General features: G+C 45.7%; 1 protein-coding gene across 2 annotated transcripts in view; it reads right to left on the minus strand.

Annotated features, from left to right (window-relative positions):
• Positions 1 to 26,928, minus strand: part of THSD4 (thrombospondin type 1 domain containing 4) — a 432,381-nt gene that overhangs the window by 56,963 nt on the left and 348,490 nt on the right. For both annotated transcript variants that reach the window (XM_066635874.1, XM_066635875.1), the window contains one exon: positions 16,473 to 16,677. In XM_066635874.1, coding sequence (XP_066491971.1) covers positions 16,473 to 16,677 — 205 coding nt within the window. The remainder of the gene's footprint in view (positions 1 to 16,472; positions 16,678 to 26,928) is intronic.

Genomic DNA, 26,928 nt, shown 5'->3' on the forward strand with positions numbered 1-26,928 from the left:
GGGGAATGTGCTCTGGCAGCCACAAAGAGAGATTTTTCCTCCTAATTTTTTTTTTTTTTTTAAAGACTGTGAGCACTTTTGGGACAGGGAGTCATTAGTTATTTGATTTTTCTTTGTAAACTGCTTTGTGGACTTTTAGTTGAAAAGCAGTATATAAATACTGTTAATAATTCTGTAGCTCAGCTGCAGGGAAGAGAATAACTCAAGTCCTGATCTCCTAAGAAAGGGAAGGGCTGGGAACACATCACAGGAACAGAGCAAGATAAATGCCTTTTGGGCTGATGTAGAAGGTGCAGGTGAGCTCTCATGAACTGGAGCCCAGGAAAAAGTGCCAAAGAACAACAGCTCCTATACAGGAAATACATCAAGCACCTTCTGATGACAACTTCCTGTGTTCCCAAGCTGTGGCCTGTCACACACAGTTAGAAATGTGTGCCAGGAAAACCAGTCACTAGGGATGCCCAAAACATCCCAATGTTTGACCTCTCATCAAATCAAACTTTTTTTGCATCTCTCTAGGGAACATTTGCAAAAGCTGAAGCCGTTGCAAGCCACCCAAGCATTGCAAAGGCTTGAATATTCCCACAAAAGGTCTAAAACAGTGATGTCCAACTTTTTCATCTCACAGCACAGTGACAAGTCACTAGAATTGTCAAGGTACACCATCAGCTTTTTGATAATTGGCAAGGTACACTGTGCTGCCAGTGCGGGAGGGATCACATCCCCCAATGGCCCTACAATAAATGACGGTTCCCCAAACTCCCGCAGCACCATTTGCAGCACATCAACAGGTCACAGCACACGGGTTGAAAATTGCTGGACTAAACCAGGGGACTCCAAACCCCAGCCTGCGGGCCAGATCCGGCACCCCCAAGTTACCCGATCCAGGCATAGCACTGCTGTGGCAAAGACTTTCCGTTCCACATCTCAGCCTCCACTTTTCATACCAGATCTCTGCAGCAACCCACACCAGGCAGCTGCTTCTGCTCCACATCACCCCAGAAGTCTCTGCACCCCAATTTCCAGGGGGAAGTAGCTGCCCGGCGCAAGTTGCTACAGAGATCTGGTGCGCAAAAAGGAGAGTGTGGCACAGAACAATAAAGCTTCGCCACTGCTACAGACGAGATTATTATCATGATACAATGCAGGCCTGAGCTTGGAGCCTCCTGGTCTAAACCCTTGCAAGGCCTGACCCCTCACAAAGCTCTGTATGAAGAAAGATCCTTTGTGGACCATCAAGCTGCTTGGTATATAAGCTGCTTGGGATAAATATCAAAACTGGCGGACAAATTCATCGTTGTCTCGATTTTGCTCTGCATCACTCAAGCCGAGGAGTCCAATATTTTGAGCTTCCCCGGCTGAATGCTTGTAGAATCTCTAGCAGGTGATTTTTCTTGGAGACACTTTTCCTTTGGGACTGCCTGTTCAATACACACTTGTCCTCCCAATGACTTCAGTTCGCTACATGTCATAGGATGCGCCCATCAGTCAGAGGGAAGGCAAGGCAGTAACAAACGGTTACTCTACAGCAGGGGACTGTAGGAAAATGAACCAAGCAGAACAGAAGTGAGTCAGGTCCCAGTGGCAGCAGTTGGCAAGGCCGAGTGGCCAAATCCAATTAAATGGAGCTCTATTTTTAATCTGTAATCAAGCCATTAATTAGCTAACCAAGGGATTTATTTAATTGAAGCCTTCATCCATAAAATGCTGTATTACATTTTTTTTTCTGCAGCATGCTTTCTTTTTTTCTTTTAAAGCCTCCCTTGATCTGAAATCCCTCTCCTTGTTTTGTTACACAACTCAGGTGAAGAGCTTAACAAAATTCAAAAGGAGGATTAAAGCATTTCTCCGGAGAATGGGAAGTTCCACAGTAGCACTGGACACGGTCAAAGAGAGATTTAGCATACAAATTAACCAAGTCACGCCATTAATGCTCTCCCCCAGAGCTCATTCCATCTCCCTCTGTACAGATGACAGAGGTCAGTGGACTTAAACTCCATCATTACTTTATGGCAGCAAATGTTGCTTGTCCTTCTTTGTACAGACATTGTATGGAAATCTCAGGCCAAGAAAGGGGCTGGCACAAGAGCCTTGTTATTCTAGAGATTGATTGTTTTGACCTTCAGGATTGTAGGATGGTACTGAGAGTTCCTTGCTGGAACAATACAAGAGAAAATTTGTGATCAGTTGACGGTATTCTGCCATTACAACACCTTGAAAACAAGGACCTCTGTGACAATGGAAATGGTGGTAACCACATGTATAGCCAGAAAAACCCTGGCCAGTCATGAATCTACTGACTCCCCTATACATAAGAACATGAACCTTGCTTGTTCAGGCCAAGGGCCCATCTAGCCCAGCTTCCTGTATTTCACAGTGGCCCACCAGATGCCTATGGGAGTGTATAAGACAACAAGATACTTATATTCTGTTGCTACTCCCTTGCATCAGAGATAGGGCCCCGGGAAGGACTTAAGCTGATGATAGAGCACAAGCTTTGAATGCAGAAGTTGCTGAGAATGACTCCTGTCTGAACCCCTGAAAAGTTTCTTCTAAGTGTAGGGGAGAGTGAGATGGACCAATTGGCTGATTCCACGGAAGGCAGCTACAATGGTTCACTCCCACAATGGGAATGAATGGGAGGGGTGGTCACTGAATGCCTGAACTGGACCTCATTCCCAGCACCCGATTGTCAGTACTGAGCATGTATCTAGCATCACCAAAGTGGTATTAAAGTCTGACGAACACAGTCTGCTTCCACTTTAATGGCATTTCTCTCATGCCACTATTTATCCATAAATATCAAGACGGATTAGCTACAGGGCACTGGGGCCTCTTTAAATCAAAACAAATGTGGGGTAATCTTTTGTCAGCGTTTGAGTCAATATTAGTTGTATGGTTCCGATTTCATTTGGAGAGCTGGAACTTCACTATTATCATCCTTGAGGGCTTGTATTGTGAATAGATGGGTTGAAGCACAATCACGTAGGCGTTAAACGAGCGATGCTTCTCTACACGCAAGATCTAACCCCAATTGCATGTTTTCATTGGGTCTCCTCCCCCCTTTTGGAATTCTAAGACAGAAAATAAGATTGTCATTAGAAACAAAAGCTGGGGTGGGGAGGTCAAAACTAACATCAACTAGCCAGGCATTATTAGCAAAGGGATAGAGACCACTGTTATATAGAGGTGGGAGAAAATGGTGATAATGAAATTTTTTAAGAAAATGTAACACTGCTTTCTGCACTTCTCACTTTTGTAAAAAAACAACAAAACAAATCTGCAAAAAAACACCCCTTTTTATTTGATTTTTATTTATTATTTAATGGGGGGGGGGTGCATAGCTAATGACTGTGGCCGCCTCTGCTGACTCTATACCACCAATATCACCTGCCTAGTACATGTTGAAAGTGATTTTAATTTATAACTATAATGTAAATTTTGAATAAAAACTCATAAGGCTGCTTTCTTCACTTCTAACTTTGGAAACACTGAAATCTGGAAAAAAAATAAAGCTGTTCTCTCCCAGCTCTACTGTTATATTAATAACAAGTTGGAATGGAAAGCATATTGTGTTAGAAACTGCCTTCGTAACAGGTGATGAAGGATGGATGGCTGTATCTAGATTTGGGTATTTTAGTGGCTAAGGTGATTGACAACGCAATCCTAGACATGCCTATTAAGAAAGAAGTCCTATTCATTGAGGCTTACTCCCAGGAAAGGGTGTATAGCGGTGGTCCCTGAACCTACTGCTTCTGTGACACCCCATCCTGCTGCCAGGGAAAAACTACCCAGAAACAGCCAGTGGTGTTGCATGATATGTGATGCAAGGATGTCACTGCCACTTCCAGGCTCAGTAATATAATGGGACCCTAAAAACAGTGGTAACAGGCTCAGGGAAGGCGGGTGTGCTGAAAACTGCACACAGGAGCTCTGCCCACCGAGCCAAGGTTCTTACCACTGTTTTCAGCATTGTGTCAGGAGTTCACGGTTGGGTGGCACCCGCAATGCCCCTGCATATTTGTTGCACTGCCCCAGGGAACCACACCTCACAGACTGGGGACCACTGGCGTATAGGATTGCAACTTCAGTTGTGAATCAGAACTTCCCCAGCTAAAATCTCACCTATACAATGAAGTCACTAGGTGGTCAAAAAGAAGCCACTCCCTCTCAGACTGAGCTCCCCTGCTGCTAAATGGGGACTGGAAAGGTTGTCATCATGGATTTGCCCGACTGGGCACTGCCAGAGAGTTCATGCCCGTCAGACAGGCAACCTAGTTGGGCTACCCCCTGAATCCTCATAACTGATGGCAATGGTTCAGCCCAGTTCACTATTAGGTTGGTAGGTTGCTAAGGACAAAGGGAGCCAACTGATTAAAAAAAAAAAAAATCCAACTTTGGTTCCAAAAGGGTTACATATATATGTATCAAGTATCAAGCATTTCTATAAAGAACTATGTAGAACCATGCATAATGAAATTATTTAGCAGTAAAACTACTGCTTTTCCCCTACCTATTCTTGAGATATGCCAACATACCACCACATACACATACACCACCTGTACAATCCTGCCACCCACCCACCAAGGAACTCACCAGGGATGCCAGCACAACATCAGAAAAACACTGCGCTGACATAGCTCAGGTGACAGTCAAACACCAGCGCAACTGTGTCAGTGGAGAGGCCTGAACAGGGAGGAGATTGGGGGCTGACATGGGAGGAATGGCGAAGAGCTGACGTCAAATCTTAACCCAGCAATTTTCAACCTTTTTCATCTCACAGCACACTGACACAGCACTAAAATTGTCAAGGCACACTCAGTTTTTTGAAAATTGACAAAGCACACCATGCTGCTGGTGGTGGTGGGGGGGGGGCTCATATCCCCCAGATGCCTACTAATAAATTTCCCTCCTCCAAATTCCCAACTTCTGGAGATTCAAGGCGACTTACAAGAGGAATGAAAAAATGCAATTAAAATATATTGCCAAATATTAGACTAGACAGAAACGTCTCTTTGTGATTATGATTCTGACTTGTTTTGTTCTGGAATATCAGCTGGTCTTTTCCTCCTGTTTTGTAATGATTTATATATCTATGGCAGTTGTTCCCAAACTGTGCATCTGGGACCCACCAGTGGATAACAGCCTAATTCTGGGTGGATCATGAAACTGACAAGGCAGATTAGACTATATGCATCAAGGGTTAAACAATCTGCTTCTTGGGGGGGGGGAGGGGAGCACTTCTGCCCAATTCCCATTGTAGTCACAGAGGCTTAGGCTGCTGGTATGTTGAAACTTTTTTTTAATGTACATCCAGATGCTAAAAAGTTTGGAAACCACTGATCTATGACATTGTTTGGTCTATAATTCGGATCAAAAGAGCAGATGAACCTTAAAAATAAAATTAAAAATATGGCTTCTGTTTTCTGCAAACGACTGCGCACGGGGCATTAACACCGTTTCCTCGTAGCTACTTTTGGGATGCTTTGAGACTATGCAATCATGGAAAAAAAAGGAACCACAGCTTTGTACGATCTCCTTAGTGAGATGTCTCAACTAAGTTGAATCCAACAATGGCCATTTGATTGTTCTATGTATTGATTCGGAACGTTCCATACTCAGGAGAGCATCGGTTTGAAGGTTCATCTGCTCTCTTGAACTGAATAACCATACAAACAAGACCCCAAACCTGTCAAAACCCAGGACAGAGATGATAAAATAAACTGAAACAGTCTTTCTTAAATTCTGCCATTTTTACAAGCAGCTCCACTAACCATGCTATTTATGACTCCTACCTGCTTAATTTCAACCACTAAATTGGAAGCATATGATACACCCATCCAACTGACTTATTTTTACTGAAAGAGCAAATGACAGAAACGGCTCAGTTGTTGGAAAGGGACCAGTGAAAACAAGTGCAGCACAGAAGGGAGGACCTGCACAATTTGCTCAGGGTCCTAGAGGAAGCCATATCTAAAGGCACATGGAACAGATTGCCAATAGCCCAGTGCAGGCATTCCAACACAAGAGACAAACAACCTGTGGAAGGAAGAAACAGAATCATATTCATGGACCTGCTTCCTCCGCCCGCTCCTGAGGCATGCACACATTGATTGTAGAGCTGCCGTCACGTAATAAGAGACGGAGCTGCAAAGGAAGACTTCACTTCTCTGCCACACACTCACTTGCCGGCCTTGGGCATGCCACTCCTCAGCCACAGCCGCATCTTGGGCATACAACTAACCTTAGAAGGCTGTTGTTAGGACCATTTCAATGATACAAATTAGCTACAAATTGTAAAGCCGCCTTGCGTCTGCTTCCCCAGAGGATTTATCTTTTCAGTTATTGATTTATTAGAGAAATGATTTATCATTTAAATAAATAAATAAACACACAAACATATGCAAAGAGTTCTCGATAGTCAGAAAGCACCATACAAATGAGAAGTAGGTGCTATTTATTCCTGGATATTTCTTTCTTGCTTTTCAATTAAAAAAAAAAAAAATTCAAAGCGGCTCGTGAAAGGTCTTTTACAATGGGTGAAAGGAACTTTCACAGCAATCTTAGGGACCAATCCTATCCAATTTTTCAGCGCCGGTGCAGCGGTGCCAATGGGGCATGCGCTGCATCCTGTGATGGGGAGTATACCTTAACTCCTTAAGGCAGGGGTGTCCAAAGTTTTTGGCAGGAGGGCCACATCGTCTATTTGACACTGTGTCAGGGGCTGGGGGGAAAGAAAGAATTAATTTACATTTAAAATTTGAATAAATTTACATAAGTTTACATAAATGAATATATGAAAGATGAACTTATATGAATGAATGAAGGTTTTTCAATAGCGCATGGCCTATAAAAGGTCTTGCACAAAGCAAGGCTGGCCTTCCTTTGCTGCCGCTACTGCATCACAGACGTGAAACAACAAGCAGTGGAGGGAGCCCTCATCCCACAGCTCACGTGAGAGGTCAAACAGTCGCCCTCACTCTGAGAGCAGTTGCGTCGGGCCAGTGTGGTCTCCAACAAAACTCCAGAGGGCCAGAGGCTCATTGGAGACTAGGGGTTCCCTGAGGGCTGCATTGAGAGGCCTCGAGGGCCACAAGTGGCCCCAGGGCTGGGGTTTGGACACCCCTGCCTTAAGGTATAGAAACATTTGCTCCCTTACCTTAGGGCTGCAATGCAGTTGCACCAGTGCTGTAAAACTGGATAGGACTGGGTCCTCAAGCATGTGTGCTCGGAGACACATTCCATTAATTTTAAATGGCACTTACTCCCAAATAAGTGTACATAGGATTGCAACTTTAAGCTAATGGTCTACGAGCCCAATCCTGAGCTCTTACCGCCAGTCCTCCACTGGTGCTGAGCATTGTAAACATGCCATAAGACACATCTGCGGCTCTCAGTGCTGGCCTGGTGCTGGGCTAGCGAAGGTGAAACACCAGTGCTCCGCTTCTCAACAGACGCGTGGGCTGCTGGGCGGCAGAGAGGTAGATGGGGACATGGGGGAGGAGGTGTTTCAGGGCAGGGGGAGGTGGGCAGAGGGCAGGGAGAGGGTGGGAAGGAGGTGCGCTGGGGGGGAGTGAGGCAGGAGGGAGTTGGGACCAGTGGAGCTCTGCTCCACCACATCCAGAGCCTCTGTGTCGGATCGCAGATCCAGCATGGAGGCTCTTAATTCTAAAGCAGCCCAAGGGCTGCCGCAGAACAGAGTAGCCCTACTGTGGGGCTACTTGCCTTCCCCCAAGGAGCTGCCCTGTTGTGCAAATGACACTGTGGCAGCTATTTCGGCACTGCAACAGTCCCGGCACAAAGGGCAGCTCAGAACTGGGCTGCCCCTCTGTATCTGGCAGCTGACTATGTCTTAAGCTGCGATCCATACACACTTTCCTACGAGGAAGCACCACTGAATATAACTGGACTTACTTCTGAGTAGACAAGCATAAGACTGGGCTGTTAATAGCTTTTCCCTTATAGAAGTGTTGAAGAGACATGATCTAGTATATTTTCCTATCATCCCACTAATCCCTATTCTCCCCACCCCCCACCCCCACTTTTCCTCTTCAGTTTTTCTTTCCTCCATTTGACATTTGTAAGCACCCAAAAATTCCTTAGGACAAGTCAGTCCCTACCCAATTCAGCCCAAGAAACGAAAACCAGCTGATGCAACAATAGTCACTTTCGCAGGCAAGCCAACGAAATCAGAGCGCACATCTGCAGCGAAAACCTCTCTTCTGCGCTTAACGCATTAAAGGAGAAGGGAAAAGGCCTGGACTACTACCTCACAGAGCTGCAGTATAAATAATGAGTTGGCTGAGCAGTGTACATAAGAGCTGTGAGTAGCAAATTAGATGCTGCCAAGAACCAGTGAAAGATCTCTGAAGCTCGCTCATGTTTTCCAACTAATCAGTTATCCAAGGTTCCTCCTCTCACCAGGGAGAAATGCAATACTCTGCTTCAACACACCCTATGCGCACATGCTTGCTTTGTTCTTCTTAGAGAACAATGGAAGAGTTTACTCCCCCCCACACACACACACACAGACACACACTTTTACAGGTAGCAATGCCTTCACAATATGAGGAGGGCATAAGAACGTAAGAAGAGCCCTGCTGGGTCAGGTAAAAGGCCCAACTAGTCCAGTTTCCTGAATCTCACAGTGGTCTACCACAGTGTTTCTCAGCCAGTGGTATGGGTACCATCAGTGGTACTTGAGGAAGTGTCTGGTGGCACTTGTAGGATCTCGGGACACCTGTCCCAGCAGTGAGACCAGGAATGCGACACAAAAACAGTAGTAACAGACTGGGGCACCTTCCTTATGAGGAAAGGCTATGGCGTTTGGGCCTCTTCAGCCTAGAAAAGAAACGCCTGAGGGGGGAAATGATTGAGACATACAAAATTATACAGGGGATGGACAGAGTGGATAGGGAGATGCTCTTTACACTCTCACATAATACCAGAACCAGGGGACATCCACTAAAATTGAGTGTTGGGCGGGTTAGGACAGACAAAAGAAAATATTTCTTTACTCAGCGTGTGGTCGGACTGTGGAACTCCTTGCCACAGGATGTGGTGCTGGTGTCTAGCCTAGACGCCTTTAAAAGGAGATTGGACAAGTTTCTGGAGGAAAAATCCATTATGGGGTACAAGCCATGATGTGTATGCGCAACCTCCTGATTTTAGAAATGGGCTATGTCAGAATGCCAGATGCAAGGGAGGGCACCAGGATGCGGTCTCTTGTTATCTGGTGTGCTCCCTGGGACATCTGGTGGGCTGCTGTGAGATACAGGAAGCTGGACTAGATGGGCCTATGGCCTGATCCAGTGGGGCTGTTCTTATGTTCTTAGTAGGAGGCTCAGCTCAGCGGGCAGAGCTCCAAAAAATGCTTTTCTGTGCTCAAAAAAGCCCTCCAGTCCACCTCCAGTCTCTCACTGGTGTTTGTTGCATCACATCTGGCCTCCCAAACCAGATGAAACTGGTGATGATGTCACTGCCAGTTATTTCCGGTGGTACTTCAAATATGTGGACCATGTGAAGTGGTACAGCGGAGGACAAACGCTGAGAAACACTGGTCTATCAGATGCTTCAGGGAGCACGCAAGAAAACAAGATACCTATATCCTGTTGCCACTCCCTTGCATCTGTCATTCAGTGATAGCCTACCTCATGGCTTGTACCCTGTTATGGACTTTTCATCCATAAATCTGTCCAATCCCCTTTTTAAAGGCATTTAGGGCAGATGCCATCACTGCATCCTGTGGCAAGGAGTTCCACAGATTAAGGTGAAGAAATAGGACAGCAATGACAACAAAGGGTTAAATCAATCTGTTAATTGTACACATTACCAACCATTGTAAGAGCACAAGACGATGCTCAAAGCCTTTCCTACGTAATTTCTGAGATGGTGGAATGACCAACATCAGTATACTCTTAATATTTTTGTATCAGTGGCTGCTGGATCTACAACCAGAAATCTGTATAGTTGCATGCTGTGGTTGCCTTGTGATAAGCCATCAGATTGGAGTATCTTTCTGGGCTGTGAAGGATTTATATGTACTAAAATGACTATCCAGGCTGAAAATGCTCACAGGTGCTTCAAGGTTCCTTCCTTGGAAGGAACTCGGAAATTCACTACAATTTTTTTTTTAAGTTCTGGTGCCAGCCAACCCTCATTAAATGGCTCTGACAGCCCAGTCCTAACCAGTTTTCCAGCACCAACACAGCCCTGCCAATGAGGTGCACACTGCATTTTACAGTGCAGAGGGGAGTCATGGAGACCTCCAAGTGAACACTTGTGCCCTGACCTCAAGGATGCATTGGTGCTGGAAAGTAGGTCAGGATTGATGTGTGAGTTCCCTCAGCCATGGCTAAAGTCCATTCATGAAGGTCAACCAACCGAAAAATGATATAAAGTAGCATGCAAAAGTTCAGATAATATCCTTCTTTCCATGACTGTGTAAACTGGGATCTTTCCTCCTTTAAAACAGGCCGTTAGTACCTTGTGTTTGCTCCTTCTTAAGGAGGAGTGGTGCCAAACTTGGAGAAACAGCAGTTAGATTTCACAAGGGAAGCTTGAGACCAAAGCTGACCTGGGGTCCCATCAAAAGTCTTGTGCCATTGTTTCATGCCAATTTATGCATAAGTGGGGGGAACTTTCTTGATCCTTATCTTGAAGTCATCTAATGCAACTTGAAGGCTAGAGTGGTTCTTCCAAAATGGGTGTTATTGCAGACTGATCCAGGCCTGACAAGCTGAATGATAGCACCACAAACCACCTGCCAGATATGAATTCAGACCATAAGGAAAGATAACCTCTGTCAATCAAGGACATTTTTTCAGATGACGTATGCCTTGTTGAAGAGCTCCAGGGCTTTGATGCGGTTCTCACAATTCCAAAACAAGATCCAAGTTCTTAGTTTCAGGTCCAATCAGATTACAAATTCTGCTGGGAAAGATCTCTGAACTCACAATGTGTTTATAGTACGGTCTGGTCAGTTCATTACTGACTCTACAAAATATATAAGATTAACTTCAGTACAAATGTCAACATTAGTGGATCTTGTTGGCACCCTTCAGTCTCGGAAGACTATGGTATCACGCTCTGAATGGTGGTTCTGGAACAGAGTGTCCTCTCCAGTGCGTGAAGCCTGGGTAAAGTAGGTATGGAGGATAGGCTGTTACCCATGCAGCAAATCCCCCCTCTCCACGTCGCTGAAATGGTCCAATGGAAAGGCAGAGGCCAATATGGTTGGTTCCAGTGGCGTCGCAGGAGTTGCCAGAACGTGACTGTGTTCAGCCATGAACTGCCTCAGGGACTCCGGCTCCGGATTTTGCCTCGAGGTTGACTCCTGAAGCCTTTTCCGTAACTGGATGTAGCCACAAGGCAGTGGAGGTTTGGGATCAGAGTTTTCCTTCTCTCAGATGAGCTGCCTTCCCAGGCTGACGAGTCCCATCTACCCGGTGGCTGTTTAGTCGCCTCTTACGACAAGTACAGCCAAACTGAGGGCCTATTCTTATCCCCAGCCCCCAGCGGAATTAGTGGATATGTTTTTAAATAGGCCTCATGTCTCAAAGTGAAAGACAAATAATCACAATCAGCTTAATCTTGAATTAGACACTAAAAATTAATCTGCCAGAGAGCTCATACAGGCTCTCTGTGAAAATATGTAATATATTGTAAAACCCGCATGACTTTCTTGCAGTGCAATCCTACAAATTGTCTCTTTTTCTACTAGCTCCTGCCGTACAATTTGTTACTACATACAGTTGCCCTAAAAACAGAGCTACAGAACCTGGAAGAATCTCCCGGAAGCCAGAAGTGTCATCACAAGAGGCAAAGACGATGGAAAAGACCATAGAGGTCAGTGCACTATGAGAAGAAAAGCACTGAAAATATGCTCCAAGGCAGGCTTTTTGCATTAAAAAATGCAAACTCTTGGCAACTTGGAAGTGTTGGTGATTCCGGGTGGCATTCCGCAACCCACCAGAAGTTGATTCTTGACCCACTTGTGTCCCACAACCCACAATTTGAGAAAAGCTGGCCTAGAGCATCACCTGGGATTTGTTCTCCCACACACTTCCTGTTTTTTAAAACCAGAGTAGCGGGAAGAGGAAGTGGCTATGGCAAGGGCTGTGTGCACACAAAACCAAGGAAAAGCAGGGTGGCTCCATTCATCTCAAGTGGCGGGGGCTGGCCCTGATCATCTGAGATCCTTCTGTCTCAGGGAAGGGTCTCAGATGATCAGGGAATAGTTGGGTCCTGTCAGAGAATAGGTGGGTTGAGTGTGAAGAAAGGGCTGTTTCTCTTGTGATTTCCCTACTTTAGAATGATCACAGGGAATCTTGCCTGGTCCCAATTTAATTTGCCTTAGGCACTAGGTTAAGATATTTTTCCCCCTTAATTTTCCCAAGAAGTTAGTGTTTTATAGCAAAGCATATATCCTTTTTATAATAAAAACCTAAATAAAACAATATGCAGCCCTGATAGGTACATAACCTATTACAGCCCAACTCATAAGCTGTTGTCCAAAGTATATTATGTAAAAATATGTTTTCCAATATCAGAATTTTTTAAAAAATAGTCCAAGGTGAAGAGTTTATTTTTTTTAAAAACAACACCAATTCCAATGATGAAAAGCACACTTTGATTTGAAATAGGTTTCATTTGGTTAGACTAGGAGATTGATTTAACATTTGGGGGGGGGGAATATGTTCCTGTATCTTAATGTTATGGTCTGTTCACAACTGATGAAGCATTAATTGAATGAGCGCCATGGTGTTGTCTCAGGTGTCCAATCAACCTTTGCTGTTAGACACGGAGAGTCATGCACAAAATGTATTAGATGTATAGTTGCCATGGGCAGGGAAGCAACTCTTATTGAGCTCTTTAGATATTTATCCCCCTCCACCCTTTAGGCAAGTTAGGGCATTTTATAAATCAACTGCCAACAAAAAATATAACCTACACATACCCTGAGATCAAACAAACCACAAAATCCCAATGGGATTAAAGTATCCCATCCAATCTCCTCCCACATGAAGGCACTTTTGGAATGCTAAAACCAAGGTTAATATTGCCTTTGGAGTCGCCACAGCCAGATTCGAAACGTCTTTCCAGTTTTGAAAGAGCAAACTATTACAGCCCTATCTAACTTTTGACCCACCAAGTCTGGGAGGGGAAGGGGCTGCAGCTAACATAAGAACATAAGAAGAGCCCCACTGGATCATCTAGTCCAGCTTCCTGTATCTCACAGTGGCCCACCAAATGCTTCAGGGAACACACTAGACAACAGACACAACCTGCGTCCTGGTGCCCTCCCCTGCATCTGGCAATCAGAGGCAGCCTACCTCTACCTTGCACATACCTACCATGACGTAACCTGTGATGAACTTTTCCTCCAGAAATTTGTCCAATCCCTCTTAAAGGCATCTGGGCAAGATGCCATCACTACTTCCTGTGGTAAGGAGTTCCACAGACTAATTACAACTCAGTAGCAAAGTCATTGCTTTGAATGCAGAAGGTCCCAAATGAGAGCCTGGATGGTGTAGTGGTTTGGGAGTTGGACTTAGACCTGGAAGATTCAGGTTTAAATCCCTGCTCAGCCATGAAGGAACCATGTACACCACCCTGAAGGAAGGGTGGCATAAATATGTGGAAAATAAATAAATAGATTCAATCCATGACAGCATCTCCAGATAAAATCCTTGGAAGTAATACTGAACTAGACGGACCAATGGCTAGCTAAGTAGAAGGAGTTTCCAATGTCTGCCCTTATCATGGCTATCCAGGTGATGCCAGTAGTCAGACTGGCCAAAAGCAGTGGCATTTCTCGGGGGTGTGGGCTGCACCAGGTGATGTACACGGGGGGGGGGTGATAGCACTACTCACTAGAATTTTTAAAATCTTGGTATTTTCAAATACCATCATGTTATTTATCAGTCAATGTGTAATTTCATGCAGAATGCAGTGAAACAAACTGTGTTGGAATAGCTCTATTCTATCAAAAGTTATAGCCCACTGCATGGGAGGAGGTCCATCATGGGGTGACACACGGGCCTCCCATACCGGGTGAACAAACCCTAGTGACGCCTCTGGCCAGAAATCAAACTTAGTCCTTTAAAGCAGGAGGGAGGGTGGAAATTCAGAAATGGTGTGGAAGTATGGCAGTTTATAGTAAAGGCTTGCTGACCAAAGAGAAGAGAGGGCTCCTGCAAAGGTCCTGCAGGTGATGGCCGCTAGCTTTCAGGGGCCATATTGAAGCCATGGTACTAGGGTACTTGCATCATGGATGACTGTGTCCTGGTCAAATGCTTTCCAGTCACTGGCGTCCCTGGACACTTGCATCTGTTTGTTTTTTTTGCTTTCGCATCCCAGTTATTTGCATCCTACTATCTGTTGGCATCCTTCAGTCTCGGAAGACTATGGTATCACGCTCTGAATGGTGGTTCTGGAACAGAGTGTCCTCTCCAGTGCGCGAAGCCTGGGTAAAGTAGGTATGGAGGATAGGCTGTTACCCATGCAGCAAATCCCCCCTCCACATCGCTGAAATGGTCCAATGGAAAGGCAGAGGCCAATACGGTTGGTTCCAGCGGCGTCGCAGGAGTTGCCAGAACGTGACTGTGTTTAGCCATGAACTGCCTCAGGGACTCCGGCTCCGGATTTTGCCTCGAGGTTGACTCCCGAAGCCTTTTCCATAACTGGATGTAGCCACAAGGCAGTGGAGGTTTGGGATCAGAGTTTTCCTTCTCTCAGATGAGCTGCCTTCCCAGGTTGACGAGTCCCATCTACCCGGTGGCTGTTTAGTTGCCTCTTACGACACGTACAGCCAAACTGAGGGCCTATTCTTATCCCCAGCCCCCAAGGGATATCCTACTATCCTACTATAACCAAGCAACAAACCTCATGTTATATATCCTAAGCCTCTCATCTCAGCCCTAACTGTATCCCTACCTTGGAGTTTTAAAAATAAAAAAGAACATCCAATATAAATGCTCATATATTGGAACACAAATGCCCAGGATACCAAAAAAAAACAAACCCAAAAAAACAACACAGAGGCAAATGTCCAATGCCAGGATGCCTTTGAGTTGGACACAGTTGTCCAGGATCCAGTGGTCCTGACACCCGAAGGAACTGTCTTCTTTTGGGCCTTTGTGAAACCTCTACAGCACAGGCCGTTCAGCAAGTGTACAGTTTCTGGACAGCGCTTCAGATTTCCAGACAAACTAATGGAAGAGGCCACTGCACAAGCACGAGCAAATTGCAGAAGGGCGGTTGTGGCTTATTTGGGTATTTTGTGGTTGTTTTCTTAATGAGATTAGCCTTGATGGGAATCTGCCATGGCATTTCAGAGAAGGAATGTTGCATCAAAATAGTCATGTTCCTGTTCGAAAAAGCATGCCCACTGGCATGTATGGGAAAAGCACCAGCCTCTAGTTTCCCAGGCCTGACACAATCCCTAGAGTTCTCACGGCTTTGCCTGTGCCAGCGCCAAGGTGGATGTTTTAAAAACCTGTCACACATCTGGTTCGTTTTAAAGTGGATGGTCTGGCTGTCAGGCCTCTCATTTCACTGAATCAATCTCCTCCCTGCTTCACCCCTCCTACACCAAAGGTTCTCATGGCTGCTGCTTCGTCCAGCCAAGGACCAGACTCTTTGCTTACCCCATCAAGGCAGGAGCATATTTCCTGTTTGCACAAGGGGGAATCAGTTGATGAACATCAGGTTTCACAGTGGCCACATCTGCATTTTGACTGCACTGTTGATTGAGACAGGGCTGGTTTACGGGATTGCCAAGAACCTAGGTTTTGGGGTTTGAACCACAAGTGCAATGCTGGTAAGACCCCAAAGAGCTTTCCATGTGCAGAAAAGAGGAGGGAATCATGTCCACTGTCAGGGCATTAAAGTAAGTCCCACTGTTTTCAATAGGATTTTCTTCCCAGGAAAGTATGCATAAGATTTCAGCCTTCATTTAGTTGTAATTTTTTTTTTTTTGGGGGGGGGGGAAGTGTTTTTGTTTGCTTTCATTCAATGCAAATATCTGAATGAATTTTCATTTGGTTGAACTGTGTGTTTTAGTGGAGGGATGCACAACTGACCCAGTTGTGGCTGAAACTCTAAGGCTGGCACAAAATAACTCTCTTCGGGCACAATCCTAACCCACTTTCCAGCACAGACGTAAGTGCAATGAAGTTCCAAGGTAAGGGAATAAACATTCCCTTACTTTGAGGAGGCCTTCATGAGTGCCACCCAGCTGCAGGATGCAGCACATGCCCCATTGGCACTGCCAGTGCTGGAAAGTTGGTTAGAATTTGGGCCTTTTTTTCCAAATGCCACTCAAAGCTTTTTTTAAATGGAAAAACAAGAGAGAGAGAGAGAGAGAGAGAGAGAGAGAGAGAGAGAGAGAGAGAGAGCAAGCTTTTGTTTATGTGAAACTTTGGTCGAACTCTTAACAGCAAGTTTCTTTTGGAAGGATTCACGCTTACCTAAGTAGTTGTTGCTTTTTGACATTTCTGTAATGTTGATCTTTGTGGCGCCCTCCGGAATTTCGACTATTTTGTGGTAGCCAAGATTGGTCAGGGTGTGCTTGAAGACTCCCGAGATGACTTTGCAAGCTGTGTTGTCCCCTCCACATATTCCGCATTTGTCCACCACCTTGTCTGAACCAAGAAAGTCATCGCAGCCAATGCTCTGTGAATAAAAACCACAACAGGAAAGCAATTACTTAAAAAAAAAAAATCTTAATATATGTTTTAATTTTGTTCAAGAAGACAAGAAAACCAGTGGGAAGGGCAGCATGTCACACAGGCTTTGAAGATCAACAGTAAGCCCACCCTCCAGCCATGTTATGTGCTACCTCCAAATGAGATGCGAACGATACAAAGAGTCTATAGCTCTGTTGTAGAATGCAAGGCTTGTATGCAGAAGGTCACAGGTTCAAACCTTGCTGTTTTCAAGTAAGACTGGGAAAGACCCCCATTGGAAACCCCAGAGAGCCATAGCCAACCAGTGTACACAATTCCGAGATGGCCTGACTCCAAAAGCGGCACCATGTGTAGAATTTTTATATACCAAACAGAGAATGGGTAGATTACAGGAAGTGGTGGCAGGGCCTTAAGCTGCATGCAGTTGGCTCTTTTTCATTTCAATGAGCCAGGATAGGAAAGGATGCGCTTGAGCTGAGTCTTGCAATCACTTCTGGGGCAGTGACCGCTGGCATACTGGAATCATGTGCTGATGCATTTGCAGAACTGCCCAGGGGTGCCATGCAGGCTGCTACCTGGGTTGGCACTTTTTCTCAGATGACAGCAAAGCTTAACCTCAGACCATTTGGGGGATTCTGCTGAGCTCTGCACTTTTACCACAAGGCTTCACCCCTTCACTGTTGGACCTTCTCCCTTTACTGCCAAGCTCCACCCTATAACAGCCAGACTCCAGCCCTTTACCATAGTACAGGGGTGCCCAAACCCCAGCCCGGGGGCCACATGCGGCCCTCGAGGCTTCTCAGTGCGGCCCTCAGGGAGCCCCCAGTCTCCAATGAGCCTCTGGCCCTCTGGAGATTTGCTGGAGCCTGCACTGGCCCGACTCAACTGCTCTCAGCGTGAGGGCAACTGTTTGACCTCTCGCATGAGCTGTGGGGTGAGGGCTCCCTCCACTGCTTGCTGTTTCATGTCTGTGATGCAGCAGAGGCAGCAAAGGAAAGGCCAGCCTTGCTTTGTGCAAGGCCTTTTATAGGCCTTGAGCTATTGAAAGACCTTCATTCATTCATATAAGTTCATCTTTAATATATTCATTTATGTAAACTTATACAAATTTATTCAAATTTTAAATGTAAATTAATTGTTTTTCCCCCCGGCCCCTGACACAGTGTCAGGAGAGATGATGTGGCCCTCCAGCCAAAAACTTTGGACACCCCTGCCATAGTATCACAGAATGCTAAGGTTGGAAGGCGATGTAGTCCATTAGAGGCATTACCTTAGAGGCAATCTAGTCCAATCTCCTGCTCAGTGCAGAGAACTACAGCAGTATCTCTCCAACAAAGGGAGGGGCATTACTGTACTACTGCAAACTGTCCCAGGGCCAGACAGCTCTTACAGAAAGGATACACCTTCTCATGTCTAGCTCAAATATACTCTCATGTAGTTTCAGCTCATTGGTTATAGTCCTGCCCTCATGAACCACAGAGAATAAGACCTCCTCCCCTACTGCATGACAGCCCATCAGATAGCTGAAGATGGTTATCATCTCTCCCTTTAATCTACTCCAGAGCTATACACACCAAACCTTTTAAATTGTTCTTCACAGAATGGTTTCTGCTAGGCTCTGTCCCTCTACCAAATTCTAGCCAATTTCAAGCAGGAGGTATGCATGCAAAAGAGATACAGTCAGTTCTCTTTATATGCTAATTTGCAATCTACAAATGGCAGAATTGCCACCTATTTCTTGTTATCTGCTACTCGGTTCTCGTTATCCGCTAATGCTGTGCCAGTGCTAGCTAAAAGTTGTCTGGATTGGGTTAATTTTTTCATATCGAATTGACCCATGGAGAATTGCTGGACATATTTGTGTCCGCTTCCAGACTTGCCTGACCATCTTGGACAGCATCACAGGGACTCCAGGTAAACCTTCACAACCCTAGTGATGATAAGAGGCCAATGATGAGAAATCTGCGGAAGGCTACCTGGGGGCTGCCCTGGGGTTGGCTCAGGAAAGGAGTCAAGAGACAGGTGGAGCTCACTGCTGAACTCTGAGGTCTTGTTATTGGGCCAGCAACCCTCAATGAGTTGAGTCACAGCATGGAGAAATCACCATCACCATAACCTTCAGTGCATCAAGGGATATCCAGCATGGAGGAGGAAGCATAAGATGTTGGAGATATTGATGAGCCCTCGATATCACCCATCCCCATAGACTCAGGTTCAGATTCATAAAGTTCATAGAGTGTATGGTGAAGTGGGTTCCCTGGAACCCAACCCTATTTTCCTCATAGGTTCAATGATTCAGCATCTGCTAATTTGGTATCCACTAGGTTTTCTAGGAAACTAACCTTAGCGGCTAAAAGAAATGATTGTAGGGGAAAATCTGTGTAGCTAAGAAGCAAGGAAACCCAATGAATGGTTTTTCTAGAATTCACAGTGCTGTGCTACGAAAAGAACGACCTGAATGCAGTTCTTCAGAACATCTTCAGGGTGGGGGGGGGGATGGGGAAAAGTGTCAGCAAAGTATCAAAATTCTGTCATTCTAAAAAGAAATCATTTGACTTCTTGTTCAAAGTAATCTGCTTTAAATCTTCTACATACATATGCATTCAGAGACACAGAGAGAGGGGGGAGGCACAGAAAAACATTACAAAAATACAGAAAATTCTCTCATAATTTATTGCTTGTATTTATGGAGCTTGTTCTTGGCGCAATGCAGAGCACTGGCATTGACCTGGAACATTCTAAGTCACTTTTGGCCCTTCTCTTCCAAGAAGGCTTCCTCCACTGAAATGCATGTCCCAGTTTAACCTCCAGATTAGCCGAGGACCACCCCTTAGCTATACTGCGAGCCAAATCAGTATTCCAAAGGCAAATGAGGAGTTGGTCTCAAGAGCTTTCAGAAATTATTGGCACTCTCAGCCTTGGGAGATGGGATCCCACAGAGCCACAGTCAGAGGGCGGCTTTGGCAATGGCGAGAGGCAGAAGTAACAGCGTCCACTGTTTCCTTTCACCCTTCCTTTCACTGCCATGGCACATCTGAAGCTCCTATGATAGAGGCCTCTTTTTCTTTTAGAAAGGGAAGGCAGAATAGCACTGACTTAATAAAAAAAGAAATAAATTATGAGTTGTATCTTAAAATCTTATACTGAGATAGCACAAAACTACATATGATAAATGATAGGAAACGCATCAGGTGGGAGGGTGGTTCACAAGGCTTAAGCTCTGTGGTGATGAAAGGCATCTTATATAAAAAGATCCATACAGGTTCTTCATAAATGACCTGGAGACAGGGGTGAGCAGTGAGGTGGCTAAGTTTGCGGACAACACCAAATTTTTCCGAGTGGTGAAGACCAGAAGTGATTGTGAGGAGCTCCAGAAGGATCTCTCCAAACTGGCAGAATGGGCAGCAAAATGGCAGATGCGCTTCAATGTCAGTAAGTGTAAGGTCATGCACATTAGGGCAAAAAATCAAAACTTTACATATAGGCTGATGGGTTCTGAGCTGTCTGTGACAAACCAGGAGAGAGATCTTGGGGGTGGGGGTGGGGGTGGACAGGTCGATGAAAGTGTTGACCCAGTGTGCCGTGGCAATAAAGAAGGCCAATTCTATGCTTGAGATCATTAGAAAAGGTATTGAGAACAAAACGGCTAATATTATAATGCCGTTATTCAAATCGATGGTAAGGCCACACCTGGAGTATCTCAAAAAAGTCATAGTGGAAATGGAAAAGGTGCAAAAGAGAGCAACTGATGATTACGGGGCTGGGGCACCTTCCTTATGAGGAAAGGCTACGGCGTTTGGGCCTCTTCAGCCTAGAAAAGAGACGCCTGAGGGGGGACATGATTGAGACATACAAAATTATGCAGGGGATGGACAGAGTGGATAGGGAGATGCTCTTTACACCCTTTACACTCTTTACACTCTCACATGACACCAGAACCAGGGGACATCCACTAAAATTGAGTGTTGGGAGTGTTAGGACAGACAAAAGAAAATATTTCTTTACTCAGTGTGTGGTTGGTCTGTGGAACTCCTTGCCGCAAAATGCGGTGACAGCATCTGGTCTGGCTGCCTTTAAAAGGAGATTGGACAAATTTCTGGAGGAAAAATCCATTACGGGTTTGTATTGGAATCGCGGAAGATCTGTCGAGGAGGCAGATGTGGTGTCAGCAGTGGCCCCTTTAAGGGTAAGGCCTGGGCATCCAGCAGATTGTGCTGCACAGCTGCAGCCACTTGAAGCCAATAGGGCCCTTAGGGATGTAAGGAGCACCTGAGGCAGAAAGGGTTTGTGGGCAGCAGAAGGAGGAAAGCTTGAGGAAGGGGGAGACTGGACTAAGGAATTGATCGCTATTGGACTGCTGATGGACTGATTGGTGAATGGACTTTGGAGACTGCTGGAGACACTGGAGTTTGGTGTGTGGCTGCTGTGACCAAGACCTGCTGAGGACCAAGGGGCTGCTATAGTGGTAGGAGGCTGCTGGCACGAAGGAGGACCTCTGTGGGTTAAACAGGCGAGCTACCCTGGTGGTGGGGTCCAGCAATACTGCAGGGCAGAACCAGGGTCATTCTTGGGTAAAAAAAGGGGTGCTAATTAGCTAAATGTGGGCATAATTCTCCAGGCAGAGCTTGGATTGGGATTTGGCAGAACAGGGTTACAAGCCATGATGTGTATGTGCAACCTCCTGATTTTAGAAATGGGCTATGTCAGATGCAAGGGAGGGCACCAGGATGAGGTCTCTTGTTATCAGGTGTGCTCCCTGGGGCATTTGGTGGGGCCCCTGTGAGATATAGGAAGCTGGACTAAAAGGGCCTATGGCCTGATCCAGTGGGGCTGTTCTTATGTTCTTACATGGGTTAACCCTGAAAAGTCTTAACTCCTGCTTGGACATGGAATATTTGAAATTCTGTTCATACAGGACATAAAATAATGACATAAAATAATAAAATTTATAAAACTTCTGGTTTAGTCATTCTCCTTGAAAGATAAAACTTGTGTGTATGGTTTTCTGATACGGCAATGGCCCAAACCCTCTTGTACCATCCAGTTCATGTTGGATTCAGTCAAGCCTTCCAACAAAGCACCTTTTTCCAGTCTTGGCTCAGTCAATGAGAGATTAGCTCTCCAATGACCACGCAAGATGAATATGTGAGTGAAAGGGCCACTTTAATTAATGGTAATGTACAGAGAGGGACAGCTTGAAATTGGCAGCAGTTAAGCTAAGACTGACTAGTACAGATGTAATTTGGTGAAGGGGAGTACAATGGTAGTCCAACCCCAGGTGGGCATTCCCCAGCCTGACTTCAAGCTGTACCCCCTTGCCAGGGGCAAGGGAGTGCATCATAGTCAAACCCATAAGGCGCAGAGTCTGTCAAACCACAAGAGCCTGGTCCATGCTGTGAGAATTTGAGGTGATTCAGGCCAGGGACTTCCTGGCCAGCCCCTTGCTTGGGGGGGGGGGCAACTGAGGAGTGGGAGATTAGTCATGCCCTGCCTTCACTGACATCAGGTGCACACCAAGATCAGTAAAACAGCATGCAATTCCATCACAAGCAGAATGGGCTTCCTTGGGAGGTACAGCTGGCTAGGTATGCCCAGACCCCACCTCCCATGGCCACCAATAAAATCACAGGTTGGCAACTCTCACATTATGGAGAGACCAATTAGAGCTGATCCTCATGCAGGAGGCCGCAAGAATTAACCAGAGTTGCTGCCATCTCCCACAGAAGTGGCTTCTGAATCCAGGTGGGAACCACTGCTGCTGTCCTAGACAGAGGCAGACAGTAGACCATCTTCTACAGAAGTGGCTTCTGAATCCCAGTGGGAACCACTGCTGCTCTCCCAGACAGAGGCAGACAGTAGACCTCTGTATTCTGTGGGATTACTGGGACCTCCCCCCGTTCTTAGCGCGTGAAGCACATATTTATAACACTGATGAGTTATGGCATATTGGACCAGACACCTGTAATTGGTCCAAAACACAGTATTACTGGTCTTGGGCCAAAACAATTTTAGGAGTGAAGAAGAAAGCATCTTTTTCTGGCAGGCAGAGTTTTTGGTGTGTGTTTGTTTTAAAGGCAGCTGCTTCAAACTGCTCAATGCTTTGGAATGTTCAGCGACACGGAGGAAGGAAAGAGTTGGTTTACTAAAGCTCAATGGGGGAAGGTGAGTTACCCTTAAAGGAAGGACTGGCAGAGCAAGCCTGTGCCCGACTGTTCTGTTTCTCTCTTGATCGGGATAAATGGTGACCAGGTGATTAGAAACATGAGAGACAAACAACAGGAAAAGGATGCCAGGGAACGACAAGAAAAAGGCAGGAGAAGAATATACAATGTTCTTTGCATTGCATACAATGCTTCAGATGGTTCAAGATGCTTTTGTACACATGCTTCTAGGTTGGGTTAACATAAGGACATAAAAGAACCTTGCTGGATCAGATCAAGGGCCCACCTAGAACAGCTCCTTGTATCTCACAGTGGCTCACCAGATGCCTCAGGGAGCACACAAGACAAGAGACCTGCATCCTGGCATCTGGCATTCTGGGCACCCTACTTCTAAAACCAGGAGGTTGCATATACCCATGATGACTTGTAACCTGTGATGGACTTTTTCCTCCACAAATCCATCCCATCCCCTTTTAAAGGCATCGAGGAGAGATGCCATAACTACATCCTGTGGCAAGGAGTTCCACAGACTACTTACATGCTGGGTAAAGAAATATGCAGCATTGTTGATCCTGCAGAATCTACTGCAGTGGTCTAGACTGCAAGTGAGCCATAGGGCTACTGAATGGTTCCCCATGGAACATACTCCCTTCCTGAAAATAGAAAACTACCACACCAGACTAATGAGGTTCTAGCCCAGAATTCTGCCTGCTGTGCAAGAATAGGGGAACATTCTATAATATGGAGCAATCTGCAGTGTGGTGTGGTTCATAAGGACTGCACCGCCTCATTCTGCTACATATGGGGACCAGGACTTTATAACATTTCAAAGTGCTTTTTTTTTTTTTTTAGTTCTCCAGCTTGTGGGACTCCATACCCCCCTTATAGTTTGGTGGTTTCCACCCTCGTGGGAGTTACACTGAGTTACATGTTCAATATTTTAATTCAAGGTGCGCAGGAGACATGCATATAAACATGTGGACTTAGCACCTGGTGCTTACCTGGAGAGCAAGGGACACATCAATAATGTGGACTGACATCAAGTGGCCACAGATCCATAGACTAGGAAGACCACACCTTTGCTTGAACCAGATTACCATCACCCTCCCCTTCCTTAACTGATGCATGGAGCCTAATGCTGCAAACTGGAATGAAGACTTGTCTACTTATTAAATTTAAATGGAGTTTTCACGCTTCCAAAATTCAGACAAAGCTTTCCAGCTCCAAATTCTGCTGGAAGCGCGTATTTGGGGTCCTGTGTCTACAGCCACCTGCCTAGACTCCTTACTTGGGAAAAGAAACAACTTTTGTAAAACAAAGAAATATTTTCACACTTCCAGTGGTCCTCAACAACGCTGCGATTCAGCTCAAACTAGGAAAATCTGCTATAGTTCTAGGAAAGTATACATAGGATGGCAGCCTTAGGCTTAGTTTAAGGGAGAGGTTGAGAGACGGGCAGCCCAATCCTGAGTTGCCTGGTTGATGCGGTGCCAAAAATGGCTGCTGCGGTATCCTGTGTATCCTGAGCTGCCAGCGGCCCAACAGGCATATGCCACATGGCCCAACATGGGACTCTGGATCAGGCACAACTTAGCTCCGCCGGTCCTGCACCTCCTAATCCACTCCCTCCCCTGCCACGCCTTCTCCCTGCCTCCACCACCCTGTCTTACCTCTCCGCCACCAGGAGTTTTGAAAAGAGTGTCTGGCAGCAGATCACCAGCCACCCACCAGCACTGTCCAGGCACAGGCTCGCGCTGGGCCAGCTCTGGCTCTCAGCCAGTGCTAACCCCCGCAAACATGCTTTACGACACATTTGCGACAGCGTGCGTTAGCAGTAAGCCGGCATGCGAAGCACAGTTTCAGGCCCTAAGGCCGTGCTTTACCTCCGTCACGACACCCGGAAGTAAGTGATGATGACACAATGGCCTGATGATGTCACTGCCACTTACTTCATGGTTGGGAGACCAGATACAACCCTACAAACCATGGTAAGAGGTTCAGGGCAGGCAGATGGGCTTTTCCAAAACTATGTGCACTGAGCTCTGTCTGCCAAGCCAATATTCTGCTCTGAGGTCTTCAGTGTCATGTCTGGTCTTGCTGCCAGGCAGAGAGACTCCCGCAACACCCCTGGGTGATCACCGCACCACCCCTGGGAGCCATGATGTCCACTTTGGGAACTACTGGACTGACGGGTTGTGCCAAGGATAAGAAAGTGGGTTTTGAAGAAAGACTTGAAAGAAGAAAGGCAGCATAACAAAGATGTTCAAGGAGGCAGGTGTGGTATGGAAAATGACAAAGGAGAAAAGGACAAGGTGAGCTCTTTGGAGTCAACAGAAAAATTTCATCAGGAGAAATGAAAGTCACTGGCTGGGACATATCTGGATAAGAGAACAGAGAGATCAGTGAAGGCCATGGAGGGTTAAGAAGGTACAGTCAATACAGCTACACATGCTCCAACTTCTTTTCAGTTGTGGATGAGCAATGAGGGGCTGTGTGTCCTGGGCAAGGTGTATTTGGAGGAAGGAATCTGAAAGGACCACATGTGTTCCATGTGGGATCCCAAGTCTGTGGGATAAGAAGAGAGAATAAGCAGAGTCACTGAAGAGAGGAAAAGATCTTTAGAAGACTGATGGTGCTAGGAGAATAAAAATTTACATGCAGAGAGACATTGAGATATATTGAGACAAAATGTCACATTCATTCATTCATTCATTCATTCATTCATTCATTCACTCATTCATTCATTCCACTTTTCAGTCCAATATTGCGACCTGAAGCTCCTCATAGCAAGTGAAAGCCTGACAGAGATAATTCAATCCCAGAGCTGGTCCCGACACAATGAACTGGTAAATGGGAGTCTGCTATTTATCTCATTTCCCTCTGATGACCTGAGAGACAGCTTTTGCTCAGCAGACTGGAGGGTGGGGAGCCAAGGTTTGGTTGGCATTAGCTTTCCCTCCCTCTGACATACATTCTTAGCAATGACAGTTGTGGGATGGGGAAGAGGGGTGCATGCATTCATGTACAATGGAGGGGTGCCAGGTTGCCACCTTCTCTCTTTTTTTGATTAAAGCAGAATTTGATGACTCTTAACTGGTCTATAAGATATTCGAAAATTTGACTTTAATTCATCTTTCAGTTTGGACTTTACAGTTCCAGAATTCATTCTCTCTCTCTCTCTCTCTCTCTCTCTCTCTCTCTCTCTCTCTCTCTCTCTCTCTGTGTGTGTGTGTGTGTGTGTGTGTGTGTGTCATACTCCACGCCAAGCATCTTCTGGATCCACAAATATACCCTTCAACACATTTCCAAAAACTTCACATGCTGCGTGTTCCCCACTGGAGAGATGGTTCAAGACTTACACCCAATTGAGTGCAAATTTAATTTCAATAAAACCCCTTGAGAAAAACAAGGAGCGGTCTGGATGAAACTTACAGTTGTGGACTTGACAGGGATTTAAAGGCAATGTACACAATGGAATGGGGCCGGTGCCAGGGCATTCAAAGAGATGAAGTGCTGATTCTCCAAATGGAAAACAGATGTTAGCGTTTCACTTGCTAAGTGAATACATTACACCAGTGCGGCTTCGGTGGTACACATAATACAAAGTGACGATCATTGGCGTTCACTGATGTAGTGGCACTGGATTGGGAGCAATGATAAGAAGAATTATGGGTTGATCCCAGTTCGGAAGTGCCAGGATTGGCCTGGCAGCTGCGGAAAAACTACAAGCAACAGCTCATTGAGAGATGGACATGCCAAGGACTAGCAATCAGGGTAGCAGAGCTTCACAGTGGCTAGAGTAGAGTAAATGCAAGCACTCAGATGGGGAGTCTGAAATATTGCTCAAATGTTTGCAAGCAGAGTCAAGGCGACCAGGACTGTGACCACAACCACTCGAGCCTTTGCAAGTGAGCATCTTTTTGCTCAGGAAGGTTCTTTTTCATTCAAACCCTCTGTAAGTGGGTGATACAAAGGTTCGATGATTTATGGGCACATTTGGGCATTTGCAGAGCTCAAATGAATGGCTTGCAAGGGTTTGAGAATGTGTGCGAAAACATGACTCAGTTTCAGGTCTA

Source organism: Tiliqua scincoides, chromosome 8 (assembly GCF_035046505.1).
Source record: "Tiliqua scincoides isolate rTilSci1 chromosome 8, rTilSci1.hap2, whole genome shotgun sequence".
NCBI lineage: Eukaryota > Metazoa > Chordata > Lepidosauria > Squamata > Scincidae > Tiliqua > Tiliqua scincoides.